The sequence below is a fragment of the Aulonocara stuartgranti genome (assembly GCF_965226115.1).
Source record: "Aulonocara stuartgranti genome assembly, chromosome: 5".
In the NCBI taxonomy this organism is placed as follows: domain Eukaryota; kingdom Metazoa; phylum Chordata; class Actinopteri; order Cichliformes; family Cichlidae; genus Aulonocara; species Aulonocara stuartgranti.
In genome coordinates this window covers 11,501,550-11,517,972 of record NC_138943.1, presented here as the reverse complement: position 1 = coordinate 11,517,972, position 16,423 = coordinate 11,501,550, and the positions used below count along the sequence as shown (strand labels likewise).

Genomic DNA, 16,423 nt, shown 5'->3' with positions numbered 1-16,423 from the left:
GTCAAGACTGGGCCAAGAAATATCTCAAGACTGGTTTTTCTAAGGTTTTATGGACTGATGAAATGAGAGTGAGTCTTGATGGGCCAGATGGATGGGCCCGTGGCTGGATTGGTAAAGGGCAGAGAGCTCCAGTCCGACTCAGACGCCAGCAAGGTGGAGGTGGAGTACTGGTTTGGGCTGGTATCATCAAAGATGAGCTTGTGGGGCCTTTTCGGGTTGAGGATGGAGTCAAGCTCAACTCCCAGTCCTACTGCCAGTTTCTGGAAGACACCTTCTTCAAGCAGTGGTACAGGAAGAAGTCTGCATCCTTCAAGAAAAACATGATTTTCATGCAGGACAATGCTCCATCATGTTGATGGTGAACAGATCAAAACACTGACAGAATCCATGGATGGCAGGCTTTTGAGTGTCCTTGCAAAGAAAGGTGGCTATATTGGTCGCTGATTTGTTTTGTTTTTGAATGTCAGAAATGTATATTTGTGAATGTGGAGATGTTATATTGGTTTCACTGGTAAAGATAAATAATTGAAATGGGTATACACTGAAAAAAAGGGACTGGCCATCTCTTGGATTTATGTAAGCATCTTGCATGTATTTAACACAATTGCCTCATGTTTTAAAGATAAATGTAACTATATAGTGTAAAAACTACATGATATGCAGAAAGGGTGTATTAAATTGTTTATATCATGTTCAGGTGAAGTAAGTCAATAAGATAGCAACGTTAAATCTCGTGAAACCACGCGTGATTTCATCTCGCGGGCTTTGGATCGTGGTTTAAAAAATGCATCCATCTCAGTCAAGTCGAGCAGCCAACTCTACGTTTTTTGGTATGTCTTGATTTTTTGAATTAATATTTACCATATTTCAGCCAAATGTAGTTAAACGTCTAAAGTGCCGCCATGTAACATGCTAAAAAAAGAGCCGTTAGCTTATTTGCTGTTTTATCTGTTATCAAAGAATTGGCGCTTTTTCATTTGAATTTGTCTTTGGCACAAGAGCCGTAATATCACATTAAACCTAATTACGAGGCACTCATAACATAATTTGGTTTTCTGTGTGAATAGATTTGTCAACTGACTCTTCAGTTACATTGTGTATTTACTGCACCGTGGTGTTAGTGAGATTTTGGACATTGAACAGCTTTAGCTAATATCATCAGCGGCATTATGCTAGCTTACATCCCTACCCCTCCTGCCCTCACCTGCTGTCCTTTTGTTTTTGTTTTTGTTTTTGTTGATGCACATTGAGAGACCACATCTATTCTGCATTTCACCAGGAGTCAGCTGATGGATTGTGGGTTCAAGGTGTTATGGTAAGAAAGTATATTCTATTTTCGCTTAAGGTTTCTGTAACTTAATTATAATAGGTTTTTTATAATTATTAGGTGCATGCATACTCAAATAGACCACCCTATTAATACAACTGAGAAATCCAAAATCTGCCATAGGTTTAACTTATACCTGTATGTATTGTCAGAAAGGTGATTACTGGACTCACATTAATGCACACTTGAACTAAAATGAGGTTGTAACTTGTGGGTTCTTGGGTTGCAAATCAGAAATAAACATTTTTTTAATCCCATAAGATCTGGAAACACAGTTTTTATTCAACAAAACATTACTGATTATTAACCAAGCACAGTGCCTGCTGTTATTTCAAAATAATTTTATGTCATTTCAGATGAAATGCAGCATTCCAGTGCATCCCAACCATGCCTTTACAGGTTTCTGACGGAGGTGAGTTTCTCTCTGACAGTCTGCTGAAAGTGTTTGCAAAGTGATCGGGGGAACAGGGCACAAAGCTAAAGGATGTAGCTGCCATGATGACAGTAAGAACTTTAAAATTCTTTAACTACAAAGTGTATATGTATTGCATTAGGTCAGTAAAAGATTTTTATGCTGCATCCATTGAAACAGTCAACTATTACCTGTGAGTACTGATTCCACCGAAAGGATGCCATAATTTTCGTCATGCATTTACTGGCCCACTGAGAAAAATTGATCTTTTTAAAAAAATAAATGTTCTGGAAACTATATATCCATAAAGTTGATGTCAAACAGGAACTTTTGATATTGCTTTGTAGATGCTGGTGTTGCATGTTGACTGGTTTAAGTTTTTGTCTGGGATCATTTTCTTCTGTGCTACTGAAAAGTTCACAAATCTCTGTTTTCTTTGTTATAATACTTTAGGATGACATTAATGCTCAAAGGGAGTCTCATCAAAGTGCTCCGCATCTGTGTGAAAGACAATTGCAACATCTTGGTGCAGGAGTTCATGGTGAGTGTTTTATGAGTAGATTGTGGCTTTGCAACATTTAAAAATGCATTTAGTTATCCACTTGATCCTCATTGGACCAGTTAGGACCAGTAGTCCTCTTTAATAATTTGAAGTTCACATGAGGCCTGGTAGTGAACTCAGCCGCCGGCCCTTGAGGCCCCACCCCTGTATTAGGGGTCACATCAGTGTGAAAAAACTTTAAATTTGTCATTCTAGTGAACAAAGGAAAATCCCACCAATATTTACATTAGCTTTTGTTTGAAAAAAAAAAGACCAACAGCTAACCAAATTGTGGGGCTGAAAGTCTAAATTCTAACATCTTCTGAGTGACAAAACCTGGATTTCTGATGGGCCAGTGTCTTTCTAAGAAAAACTAATGTAAAGCATTTGAAATTATGTTTTTCACCCTCTCTTAGAAACTCTGTTAGACCATGAATGGCAGCATGGCAGGCCACTCTTTGGCTATAGCTATTTACTATGTTGCTTGCATTGGTTTAAATTACTCTAACATTAGAACTGGTAGATTCAAAAGAGATGAGTTTAAAAAGGAATCTTAAAGAAATGTTTTGTTTTTAACCAGGACTTGACTGAGGGCCACTGCACAGATTGAGAAAACCACAATGAACATCTGTCTCTAGAGGATGCACCAGGCAATGACTTTTCTGACGTTGGCATCATCATCGAGGGTATAGTAGTTCTTCAAGATCTGGATAACGTGACCTTTGCAGTAGCCATGCTGTTTGGACCTTTTTTATTCCTTCAATATGAGTTACCCATCACAACTCTGCTACACTTTTGAGGTGATTCAAAGGGTGGTAATGGAGTTGGAAGCAACTCAGCTCTCAAGAAAAGCTCACAACTAAGACAAAACTGCTCCTGCAACGAAGCTCACTGTTATGCATGTGAGGTGACCAGCTCTAGGTGAGAGGACATTTAAATCTCACACTTGTTCTGCTGCATTTTTGAAGCTCAATTCCAGGAACAGATCGCAGGGTTCATTTTTATATACACTGCAACTGCCATGAGGACGAGCCGTTTTTTTGTTGTTGTTGTTGTTTGTTTTTCCTTTTGCTCTGTACAAGTTCTCTGTCTGTTTGGCAGCATTTTTAAATTTCTCTTTGTATTTTTTCTTTCTTTTACTAGTGAAGAGATGTAGCATGAACAGTTATGCAGTCTAAATATCCCATATGGGCCGTGTGAAATGGTATTTTCAGTTTCATTCAGTTGAAGTAAGGAACGTTGAATATTTCTAAGCTTGCTGTTTTGAACCAAGATGTCACAGTATGATCAGTGCCGTAATTTTTGACAGTCACTGTATCAATGTTATTTTTGCATCTCTTGAATAAAGGTTTTGACCTGCAAGTGCTAATTTCTTTAGTTATTGGGGTAAAATGGGTAATGTTAATAGGAAGGTGTTTGCCAATTCAGTAACCTAATTTAATGTTAATGGAAACTAACATTACCTCAAATTGTTTAGTTATAATTGTTGTTTAACTGAATCTTGACGTCAGAGGCCTTAAATAGAATGTTTTGTATTGTTCTTTCCCAACATTTTTCAAAAGAAAGAGTCTAATTTCTTTGCTGTGATTGATTCCAGAGAACACGGAAGAACTGACATTATTTAACTGTTGGTTTATATAGATTCAGTAGTGGAGTAATGTCAGTTTAATTCTTTACCTACTGTCAATGCAGTGAAATTAGACATTTTGTTTTGAAAGGTTACTGGTGGATGCCAGCAACCATCTTGGAAGAGAACAATATAATCTGTTATAAGGCCTCCATTTGAAAATTGTGTATTTGATACTAGAATATAATAGCAAAATGTAATTTGAAGATAACATGTAGTATTTAAGTGACCAAGTAGTATTGGGTAAAAGTTATTGAATGGTGTTGGGATAAAGTGAGAAAATTGTGAAGGATTAAAATATTTCAAGAGCTCAAATTACTTCATCAAAACATGTTTAAGTCACATTTTATCAACACAAATTGCACAGGTTTATTGAACATGAATAAATTGTGTTAATTTAACTCAATTGTTTAAGTTGCTGCCAAAGCAAAACATCTGTGTGCAACAAATGTCCACCATTGAATTAAGTAAATCCAACAACATATTTTTTTCAGTGTATATTTGTTTTTTGCTAAGTTGCCTAATAATTATGCACAGTAATAGTCACCTGCACACACAGATATCCCCCTAAAATAGCTAAAACTAAAAACAAACTAAAAACTACTTCCAAAAACATTCAGCTTTGATATTAATGAGTTTTTTGGGTTCATTGAGAACATGGTTGTTGTTCAATAATAAATTTATTCCTCAAAAATACAACTTGCCTAATAATTCTGCACTCCCTGTACATGCATATACATATACATACACACAAATTGTGCCTTTTAAAAAAAATGTTTTTTTAATGTATGACTTGACTCAGCCCTTCTTTTGCACAGCTAGCTCTCATCATGTAGAATTAAAAAAATAGAACCTTTCTCTACCTGAACTCCTGAAAATGGCAGGCATAAAACTCAAGCTCACCTGTATTTCTTAGTGTGGAATATCTGAATCACATTTAAAATTTGTGCATAATTCCAGATAATGAGTTGACAAAAGCTGCAGCTGCTCATTAGTTGGGAGAAACAGGTTGGACCACAACTTGTTAGCTAAGTGATGACGTACTGAACCTGCTTCTTGTTACTTAAGCCGGTATCTTTTTTCAGCTGCCATTCTTAGACTATACAGGTTTATATTAGCACTATTCACAGGTACTATGTCTTCTATTTTACCCTTGGAGATCATCACTGAACAAAGGTGGTAGCCTATGACACCAGCAATCAGTCACCTACACTGCACCTACATTCAAAAAACATTTTTTTCTTTTTGTGCACTCGTGTTACAATCAGCTGATTTGATTGCATGCAGGACACAAATGGTAGAGCGCCTTTTCGGGAGTGAAGATATGGACACTACTTGTATTAATTTTTTCCACAAAAAGACATGGCGTGATGGTGAAATGCAAACTGCGTCCAGGACAAAAATAAGGCAGCTTTGCCTTTTTGCAAACATCTGCACAGACAGCATGCTAATGCAAAATTAACCAAAAGCAGAGTGATATTAAAGCCGAGAGTATGTGGATCCGAGCACAGCCAGCCTTCAACAGGTAACTGATGAACAGTCAGGTTGCAGTCTCTGCTTTCTAACTGTTCATGTTTCTACAGTAGAATCACTGTGGTGATCGCTTTGAAGTCTCTTTGGGCTCATTTTCAACTTTGCTTTGTGGTGTTGATTATGAGACAATACATTTCAGATCATTTTAGAAATTAGACAAAGAAATAATGTAACGAATTACTCTCTCCAGGGAGTAATTAACAAACTGTATTATTTTAAGAAAAGTAATGAGTACTGAGTAATACATTACTTTTTGTTGAGTAATGATAATGACCCTAACACTGGATGTTCACAACTCACATGAGTCGATGTCTCATAACAGATTCACACAGTGACTCACGTCACCATTAACAGCTCACATGATTATAGTGAGGCAAAACAAAAGGGCTTAAAACTTGAGACTCTCCATTAGTTGTTTTAAAAGTGAAGAAACATCTCATATGAGAGGTTAACCAAAAAGAAGTCCAACTGCCTTCATTTCAAGTGTTTAAGGTGGCAAAAGTTTCAAATAATGAGATCTGTGTGAGCCAAAAGCTCAGGCTTCAATGGATCTATACTGATCTTTTGTTTACTCTGGGATATGCATTATGTCAAAGGAAGGGGATAACAGAAGCCCCACCCACCTGCTGTCCAAACCAGCCATTCAGAAGAAAGTTGACTTAAAGTAAAAACAGGTTCTTTCAGCAGCACCAGGGCGCCATATCAACACCCAGAATATGATACATGAGGACTAAGACAATAATCGCAATATAAAAAAAAAAAAAAAAGAAATATCCATATTGTGGTTTTAATACACATAATAATAATAATAATAATAATAATAATAATAATAATAATAATAATAATACCATAAAATAAGGGGAGATGTTGCAGAGAGCTGGTATGACAGAGGAGCATGTTAGGGATAAGGTCAAAGGGAGGCATGTGATCTGCTGTGTTGACCCTTAAAGGGAGCAGAGAGCAAGAAGAAGAGACAAGCTGAAACACCTTGTTTTAGACAGACTGTGAACTGAAGGGCTCCACTAAGAGTCACCATAAGATGAATAAAATTTTTAACTCTAAATCATCCCAAGATACTCTATTAAAGCCCAAGAGCAGGAATATGGATTTTGAAAAGAACATATTCACTCCCCTTTCTCAGCCGTGTGTCTTGTTTTTCCTGTAGTTCCTTCCTTGTATTTCTACGTTCTTGCTTTCTGCCATATTTCCTGTGTCTGCCTTTGTTTTCGTGTGCATTCTGTCTCCCTATTGTCTCCTTGTTTTGCCTCCAGCAATTCAGAACAATGTTACCATAAAGGGAGAAGAGCTAAACCAACTTGCTTCAGACAGAGGACAAACTGATCGGCTGCACCAAGGCCCAGTGTAAGATAAATGAGGATTATTTTGAACTGAAATCACAGTTACTCTTGTAAAGCCCAAGAATCAAACTATGGAACTGGAAATTTGCCTAATAGGTTGACATTAATCTGTTCCATTTTTTTCACTGTCAAAGTTGAGCACATGCGAAAGATCTGAGATGAGAGAGTGTGAAACCACCTTGGCCCACAGTCAGTATGTGGAGAAGTGGATTTAAACTGAGCACTGTGGATTTTGGGTGATTAAATAGCTGTTATTTTGCCAGAGGTTCCATCAAATGATTCTATTGTGACCTAGTCGTCATGATTTGAGTCCCACATCATGAATATTGATCAGAGCTCTGATGTTAACTGACAGAAAATGCAGCAGATTGAATCTTCATTTCCTGGAACCTGTTCCAAGAAACTAAACACAGCCATCTGCTCTCTGCCACTACCCCCCCAGCAACAACACACGGCAGCCTATCAGGAGGCGCTGCACAACAGAGGGGGAGGTTGTGGTGGTGCCTCCTGGTGGCTATGGTTAGAAATGGAGCTCTTCCCGATACAGCAAGCGCCTCATCTCACTTTTAACAAGCAATAGAGAGAAAAACTGTTTCTTCTGTGCAGCAAAATGTTTCTTTACACTCTGAGAGCAGGAGGATTTAGCACTTCTGCTGTTAAACTGGGCCTATTGAGCTTCCCTGTAATTTCATATATATATACTGTTATCATGACCAATGCTCACATTAAACAGTAGGATATCCTTAATTCAATTAAATTTTATTTATATAGCGCCAAATCACAACAAAAGTCGCCTCAAGGCGCTTTATATTGTACAGTAGATCGTACAATAATAGATACAGAGAAAAACCCAATAATCATATGACCCCCTATGAGCAAGCACTTTGGCGACAGTGGGAAGGAAAAACTCGCTTTTAACAGGAAGAAGCCTCCAGTAGGACATATCCTGGTCAAAAATGACTCCAAGGTTCCTCACAGCGTTACTGGAGGCCAAGGTAATGCCATCCAGAGTAAGAATCTGCTTAGATATGATATTTCTAAGATTTTCAGGGCCGAGTACAATAACCTCAGTTTGATCTGAATTAAGAAGCAGAAAGTTAGCGGCCATCCAGGTCTTTATGTCTTTAAGACGTTCCTGCAGTTTAACTAATTGGTGTGTGTTACCTGGCTTCATGGACAGATAGAGCTGGGTGTCATCTGCATAGCAGTGAAAATGTGTGCTATGTCTTCTAATGATACTGCCCAAGGGAAGCATGTATAATATAAATAGAATTCGTCCTAGCACTGAACCCTTAATATGGCCACCTCAGGCTGCAATAGTAAAAGGGAGGGTTTACAACATGGTAGTGAAAAAGACAGGAGGCCAAGCTGGAGGTGGAGGAGCTGAAGATGGTAAGATTTTCATTGCAAGAACTAGGATGAATAAGATTACATATGAGTGTCGAGACAATTTTGACATGTGCAGGACAGTGACAGTGGATAAACTAAATAAAGGATGTTGAAGGAGTCCATGTACAGTGAGAGGCACAATGATTTGGCTGGTAGAGTGTACAGAAACATCTGTACCACACAAGTCCTCAACTTCCGCACCACCACTAAAGATGGTTGACAATAACATGGATAAGGTCCTGTAGGAATTCAAGTTCCAGGCAGACAAGCAGCTGACCAGACATAGTGATGGTTAATGAGGAGCAGAAGACTGAAGTGGACAGCAACTTAAGGGAAGGAGCACAAGAAAATAAAGAAGAGGCTGAAGGAACAACTGGAGCAGATGTGGAAGGTAAAGTGGTACCAAGTGGTAATAGGAGCATTAGTAGTTTGGAAGAGTGGCGTCAGCCCAGCATCAGAGGTCTCTTTCCATGAAGAGCGCAGTCCCAGGAAAAGTCAATATACCTGAACCCTCAAACTCTCAGACCTCTGGGAAAGGACCCGAACTTCATTCCACACATACCACACACACACACGAGAGGGACGAAGTGTAATTTAACCTCGTCCAAAATCTCCATCCATCCACTTCCGCTTATCCTTTTCAGGGTCACGGGGGGCGCTGGAGCCTATCCCAGCTGTCATAGGGCGAAAGGCGGGGTAACCCCTGGACAGGTCGCCAGTCTGTCGCAGGGCTAACACATAGGGACAGACAACCATTCACACTCACATTCACTCCTAGTGGCAATTTGGATTATCCAGTTAACCTATCCCCACAAGCTGCATGTCTTTGGACGGTGGGAGGAAGCCGGAGTACCCGGAGAGAACCCACGCAAACACGGGGAGAACATGCAAACTCCACACAGAAAGACCCCGGCATGATGGTGGAATTGAACTGAGGACCTTCTTGCTGTGCGGCAACAGTGCTAACCACTGTGCCACCGTGCTGCCTAGATGAATGATATTTTCAGTTCTAAGACCTAAACAATCTTAGCATGTTTAAGCTAAGATTTTAACGATGCTACCACCAACTCACACTTATTCCATCAACTGCACAGCACCCCAACTTAAAACAGTTGTGCTTAATTTTCTGAAAGGAAAACTGTCTCAGGTATTTAACGCCTAGCACAGAGGACAGCAACCCTTGGCATGCTGCTCACGAGCTCCTGAGCTGTGGCTCCTCAAAGCTTTGAGAGAAAATTTTTTTACATCCATCATCCCCATTTTAGGAGGTTTCTGACCCTGCCCTGGTGCATTTCATGGTGATCTTGAAAGTCACTGAGGCTACGTCTACACCAGCCCTGATAAATTTGAAATAGGTGTATACGTCTGAAAACACTCTGCGTTCACACTATTGTTTTCACATTGTTGTTCATCCACATTGAAAAAGCCGCAAACGCTTATGTTCCAGTACTGCGCATGCATGAGACGCAAGACGATTCAAACTGCCTCATTTCTGTCTGCTGTTTATTTACTTTCCAGCTCTTTGAAACGTTGCGGCAAAATGTCGAGGAAACCACCGAGTTTTTTAAATGGACTAACAATGAGGTGGAGTTATTGCTGCGAGTAACACAAAAGTACAAAGTTGCAAAAGCGAGTGAGAATTAAAGAATTTGAAGAAAAGCTATGTGGAGCATGTACAGACTGATATTAATCTTTAATAGGGCTGTCAAAATTCAGAGCAAACAAAACAACTGCTGTATAATGTGTGGTGGATCATAAATTTGATTAGTTTTGAAGTTGTACATCTCTGTTCCTTACATTTCATGTGATGCCCTTATTAATGTTTTATTTGTTGCTTTGACTGTTTTCGAATAGAATATGCAGTGGGAATATAGAGGGAGATAAGCAGTGAAAGTTTTGCCTGGGTTGATTGTGCGTCGATCCATTGTTAATGCCTCAGGGCTCCAGTAGGTGGGTTCGCGCGCTTCCTCCTTCACTCAATACAGACGAGTGAGAGCTGTCTGTGCCGTTCTTTCACCTCTCCTCACTATTTCCCCTGTTTAAGGTAACTGTCATGCACAAATCTGTATAAATGTGTGTTACTGTTGATTATTACATTGTTATCATTGTTCATTGTAGTGAAAGATGTGAATTGCAGACTATTTTGCTGAGAAATTCCAGTTAATCTCTGTTGCTGTGTATGCTAGTTTTCGCTATTACTCCGCCATATTGTGTGAAGATTTTTCTGTTACGATCTGTATAAGTTAACTACTGAAAGACATGCAGTACTTAAAGTATTATTTCATTGCTGTGGAAAGTTAGTGACTGTGTCAGCTAACATGTGCAAGTTAAAAAGATGTTTTTGTCTAATGCTACAGTTCATGTTATCTAAAGTATTCTCATCAGCTAATGCAGCGAACAATAGTGACTTAGTTTGGATACAGTTGTCCTGAGACTGAGTGCATCCATAAGAATATTGTTTTGGTTGTATTGCTTCTGAAACTCAATACATACGAGTGAGAGTGAGAGCTGCGTGCTGCGTGTCTGTGCCGTTCTTTCACCTCTCCTCACTATTTCCCCTGTTTAAGGGCACAACAAATGCCCTCCGCTATCTTAGTTTAATTGGTCACTTGACTGCATCACATGACTAAAATGTGTCATTGTTTTCAAAAGGTCTCAGTTTTCGCTGTCCACACTGAGACCGTCTCAGTGTGGACGGAAGGCCAAAATGGAGAGAAAAAGATGCATTTTCAAACGAAAACGTATTAGTGTGGACATGGCCTAACTTGAAAGTCATTCACACACTCTGTAATTAAGTCATAAAAGATCACATCAGCCAACGTGTGAATCCTTTGAAGTCTTTTCAAAAGCCGAAGGAAAAATCCAAAGTGGCATAGACTTTTGTCCTGACAACCAAAAGGGAATTTTTTAATTGCCTCCTTAAAAAGGCTTTGTGATTAAAGTTTTTAATTTGGCACCTGATTTTCATCTAGTAGTTAATTCAGTTTTAATGTTGTGAAGGAAATACGTTTATATGTATATTTTTGTTTAGTTTAATTAAACAAAATCTGATGACTTATTAATCCTTGCTTACTCCTTACTTTCCATCATACACAGCTCTCGCTGTATACAGTTCCCTGTGTGGGTTTAGTTTGAGAAGACAAGTTAGCAACCTTAAATATGAGCTTTCCATTTTCACCATACGATAGTTAACGAAGCAGATTTTTTGGCATTGTGTGGAAAGCTGAAGTCACGTGAACATGTGACACATGCCCGTTCACAAGTGTGCAGGCGTGCTGAGCAGCTGATGCTGCAGGCGTCAGCTGTTCTGCATTAAATCATCCTTACTCACCGGTGGGGGAGGTGCTGTCAGCGGGGCCTCAATGATGTGGATGATCCCGTTTATGGCAGGAATGTCCCACTCCAGCAGCAACCGCTCATTCACTAGTTTAGAGCTCTGAGGGATCGAAAATCAACCACAATAAACATGGCAGTACATTTTAAGTTCATTTGCTTAGCTATAAGAATGTCAGTGCTTTTGAGATGATGCATACAAAAAATGGCATGGTATAATAATTGAGACAGTGTGTGTGTGTGGGGGGGGGGGGGGGGGGGGGTATTTATATATCATATGGAATACTTTATTAATCCTTGAGGAAATTATGTAAAGCAAACTGCTTAAACAAACTAACACGCCAACTACGAGGCCTGCATTGTAGAATGTCTCCAGTCTTCAATGAGCAGGGCAGTGACAGCTAAAGTGATGGTGGAGAAGACGGCCTTTATATAAGTGTCTGATATGCTAATAATCTCTACTCCAGACTGTGATGAACCACCAATATGCTAGCAGGCTACCTTCTAGTTAAGCTTCCACCCAGAGGGAAATTAACAAGCTGGTTAGGTACTGGAGGAGATAAACTCACTACGCAACGAGTTCAAGTAATTCACCACATTTTGCAATTAAGAAGTAATTTGTAATGTTAGTTTGTGAAAAAGGTAAGTTGTTTAAGTACCTTTGTCACCAAAAATGAAACACACCATGTTCCCTCAGTGTGTTGACTTTATCTCATTGCATAGTGAACTTTGTAGCATCTCCTCCATCACATAAGCAGCAGTAGCAAGCTTGTTCATTCCAGTGAGAGTAAGAATGAACAAGCACAGTGCCAAAAGCAGCTGTGGTTACGGAGCTATAAAATCAGCATTATTCTCTACCACAACACGTCTGGCACACCACCAGAGTTTGTGGAGCTGTGCTTACTTGGCCGCACTTCAAAATGCAAAGCAAAGCTTTCAAAGACTTATTATCACTCCCAACACAAAATGACACGAACACTTCCGCTTCCACAGCCAGCCTCCATCTCGCTGGCTGACCTGAGTGAACATAAACCTCTGGATACGATCCACAAATGCAGTTTGGTTTCAAGCTGTCAGAAGGAGACAAAAACACTCCAGCTGTGTTTGTGACTTTCTTGTTTGTGATTTTTTTTTTCTTGTGCCAAAACAAAAGGAACAGGGATATGTAACAGTAAGTTGTTTGAAAAAGTACATAACTGATCATACATATATCTAAATGCTGCTTAGACTGTAACGTATTAAACTTAATACTACAATGATGTAAATGTACAATATACAATATGTACAAAATGTACAATATAGCCAATCTGCAAAATAAATACAAAGGTATTTCATTTTTGTAACTTACAGGTACTCTCATCAGCTCTTTCTCTCAGTAATTATATCTGATTACTTTTCAACAGTAGTGATGCTATTTTTTCATATTTTGTATTGGATTTTCACCATGTTGATATTAAACCAGTGTTAATTTAGTTTATCAATAATTTTTGTCAGCAAAATTATATTTTGTCAACTAAAACTGGAGGAACTCTGTGTGTGTGTGTGTGTGTGTGTGTGTGTGTGTGTGTCCTCTGACCTCATTGTTGCCCTGAGTAACAGTGAGGTTGAACCCGAGCCTCGATGTGATGACCGTCTGATGATTCAGCTCCTTAAATGGCCATCTGCTCCGATTGGCTGAGATGTGATACTCCAGGTCTCTTCCAGACAAAGACTATACACAAACAAAACAGAAACTGAGTTCACTGACAGCTGTGTCACAACGCACTGCCATTTAATATATTTTATAAGAAACAATTAAAAGTTGATTCTCTCAATCATTTATATTAATATGAATATGGCAACAAATGCTTTTAATTTCCTTATGGTTTTAACTTTAAACATGGTGAATAAAACAAATGCTTTCAAATACTACTCTCAAAGTTTCACAAATTAAATTGGTTAAAGAGAAAATGGCATTTTCTAAATTTCATTCAGGAATGTAGGCTAAATATATCTAAACCTAATCTACCTTAAAAAAGAATAATATGAATCACTAGTGTGTTTTACTAGTTTGTAGTCACTGTGTGATGGAGGTCTACGGGGCTCAAGCTGTGGGACGCTTATATTTTTATTAATTTTCGTACTAGTTTCCCTGTCTGGATTTTTATTTGTTGTGGAAAGCTTTTTTATTTATGTTACTTTACTAGATTAATACTTACTTATTACAGTTATATATATTAACTGTAAAGGTTTAGCATAAAAAAAAATTTCTAAGTTGCTTATATTTGACAGCCCTAATTAATCTAAGAAATGATAAGCATTTACTGAAGCGTTGTGTTATTTATTTCACCTGATTTGGAGCAAAGCCGGTGTTATGAGGGACAAACAGCGTGACTTCAGCCTTCCTGTGAGAAAGAAACTTGACAAGTTGACTGCCCTCTGAGGACGTGCCGCTGTACTCCAACAACATCTGCAAAGAGAAAGGACAGTGACTTTTTTCAATTTATAATTTGATTTGATTTGATATACCTTTATTAGTCCCACAAGGGGAAATTTCATAAGGCTGCCGACCTATTGCACGCAATGGCGGTGCCATCTTACCCTCCGACCATACATACATTACACAAAGCATCACGTGGGGAAGACAGGTCAGAGAGGTATAACAATGGAAAATGCACCACATGAGGAAAGATAAGGAGGAAAAAATAACTCCCCCCAGACTGAGCTCCAACAGGGAGATCAGTTTGAGAACAGAAAAAAAAAACACCTCTGCACATAGCACATGAAAAAACTCTTAATACACCAAAGAAACACATGACAAGCAACAGGGGTGGGTAAAGGGTGAGAGACAGCCGAATTAGACAGTACATCCGGGCCTGCGTGCGCTGGTCTCCTTGATCCACCGTCAGCATTGGAAGGGAATAAGCATCGAAGGCATTTGGAAAGGGACGGGGGATGAGTGTGTGCATATCAGTGTATATGTATGTGTGTGCGTGTCCAGAGTTCAGCTGAGACAGTGTCCTTCGCCCTGCTAGGCTAAGTAAACAGTCTTCCAGCCAACCCAGGTGGCCTGCATGGAATGGGAAGGAACAATCTAAACACAGTCGTTATCAGGGTGTTGTTGTTCAGCTCCAGCCTTGAGACCGCAGCTGGCGCCAAAGGGGTATCCGCATAAGTGATGGTGGTTTTTACTTTAGTGCGAACAGCTCATATGAATTTCAAAGCAGTTCTACAGTCCAACTCTGGTCTCTCAATCTCCCGTTGGAGAGCCGCGAGCTTTGCCATACTTGCGTTCTGTGATGTTGTCATTTCTTGTGCTCAAGGAGCCGATTCTGAGAACTCACGACAGTGTGCCTCCCCGAGATGTCATCCAATTTCCGCTCAGAGATGTTATTCCGAGCGAGCCCTTCCGAGATGTATCCAGTCTGCAGTCAGAGATCTTATTCTGAGTATTCACAGCAGCCGTAGCCTTTCCAAGATCTTATCCATGCTGCACTCAATGAGCCCATTTTGAGAAACTCACGCCTCTCCCATCGTTTCAATCCCAGCGGGCAGCCTTGTGGGGGTTTGAACAGCCGGTTCCGCTTTCTTAATTCTTCGATAAGTCAGGGCCAAGCCAGCTCCGATCAGCCAGAACCCTGTTACCATGGTTCCGAATAGGTAGATATCTTCAGCACTCAGGCTCACCCAAGCCCAGACTTCTTGTTGAGAAAGGGGTGTCAATTGCATTTAGGGACCAGTTGATCCAATCCATAATTCCTCTTTTAGGTTTTAGAGAACAGACTGTGAGAGAGTGTTCCAGGGAAAAGTAATACAAAAAACACGAGACTAGACAAGGACATAAGAGGCTAAGCAGGGAAGCTAAGGGAGAGGAGGAGGAGGAGAGGAGAAAAGTGCGACCGCCTTCGTCAAGAGCAAGAGCAGAAAATGGATAATAATAATAATGGATTGCATTTATATAGCGCTTTTCTAGGCACCCAAAGCACTCTACAATTCCACTATTCATTCTCTCTCACATTCACACACTAGTGGAGGCAAGCTACAGTTGTAGCCACAGCTGCCCTGGGGCAGACTTGTCATCGTCCGGGTGTGTGCCAGGGTGTCTCCCTCCGAGTCGGTATCTCCACCCCTGGGAGGGGCCTCAGTATTCTGCTGATTGCTCACACCTGTGGGTAATTAAGCCGGGGACTCATAAGGCCAGCGCACTCAACCTCTCTTCGCCAGATTCTCAGCTAACCCTAGTTAGTGCAGGCCACCACTGTGATTTCGCACACGCTTTGTAAACTACCTTGACTCATTGTGTGTTTCTCTGACAGCCACGCACCAAGTTGCCAGACACAAATCTCCGCCAAAGAGCTCCAATCCGGACGCTGGACCACCTGACAGTCCCACGGGCTGTTCACCCGACTCACCTGCCTGCCTCCCTGCCTCAACACCAGGAATTTCAGACCACTCACCCGGACCACCCACCCCTCCACGCCACTACAGACCACCCACGGCAAGTACGCAGTGCTAAGGAAAATTCAGAACGAACAGCTTGCCCATATTCCTCCTGAACCATACCTGAACGTCTGTACTCTATTTACAGTGACTCTGAACCTAACCCCGGACCCAGTTTGACTCTGCCTCCAGCCCAATCCCCGGAACTGCTATTTCCACTGACCAACACCAGATTGCTTACTTAGCCCAGGCTGCTTAAAACCCCTTTGGTTTAGTTGTGGCATTTTGCACTTGTTAAACGCACATTCCAGTTTCCTGTTTATGAACACTTACTGAGAAAATAAAGGTTGTCTCTAAAACTACTTACGTGCTGTTCGGCGTCCAGCATTTGAGTCCTTTCTCTGTTGAGGCGGCCTCGGCCATGACAAGACTGACAGAAGCGAGGCTGCCATATCGCGCCATCGGCCCCTCTGGCCATCACCAG

General features: G+C 40.3%; 1 protein-coding gene and 2 long non-coding RNA genes across 3 annotated transcripts in view; 2 read left to right on the top strand and 1 right to left on the bottom strand.

Annotated features, from left to right (window-relative positions):
* stab1 (stabilin 1) overlaps positions 1 to 16,423 on the bottom strand; it is a 181,118-nt gene that overhangs the window by 33,244 nt on the left and 131,451 nt on the right. The window contains exons 65-67 of the mRNA XM_082533046.1: positions 13,850 to 13,969; positions 13,097 to 13,231; positions 11,519 to 11,623 (exon numbers count right to left, since the gene is read on the bottom strand). Of these exons, the coding sequence (XP_082389172.1) occupies positions 11,519 to 11,623; positions 13,097 to 13,231; positions 13,850 to 13,969 (360 nt within the window). The remainder of the gene's footprint in view (positions 1 to 11,518; positions 11,624 to 13,096; positions 13,232 to 13,849; positions 13,970 to 16,423) is intronic.
* Positions 542 to 1,739, top strand: LOC309706480. Its single transcript, XR_014276744.1, has 3 exons — positions 542 to 576; positions 698 to 1,315; positions 1,684 to 1,739. It is a non-coding gene; the product is annotated as an uncharacterized lncRNA (long non-coding RNA).
* On the top strand, positions 1,743 to 2,873 carry LOC309706482. Its single transcript, XR_014276746.1, has 3 exons — positions 1,743 to 1,831; positions 2,193 to 2,280; positions 2,861 to 2,873. It is a non-coding gene; the product is annotated as an uncharacterized lncRNA (long non-coding RNA).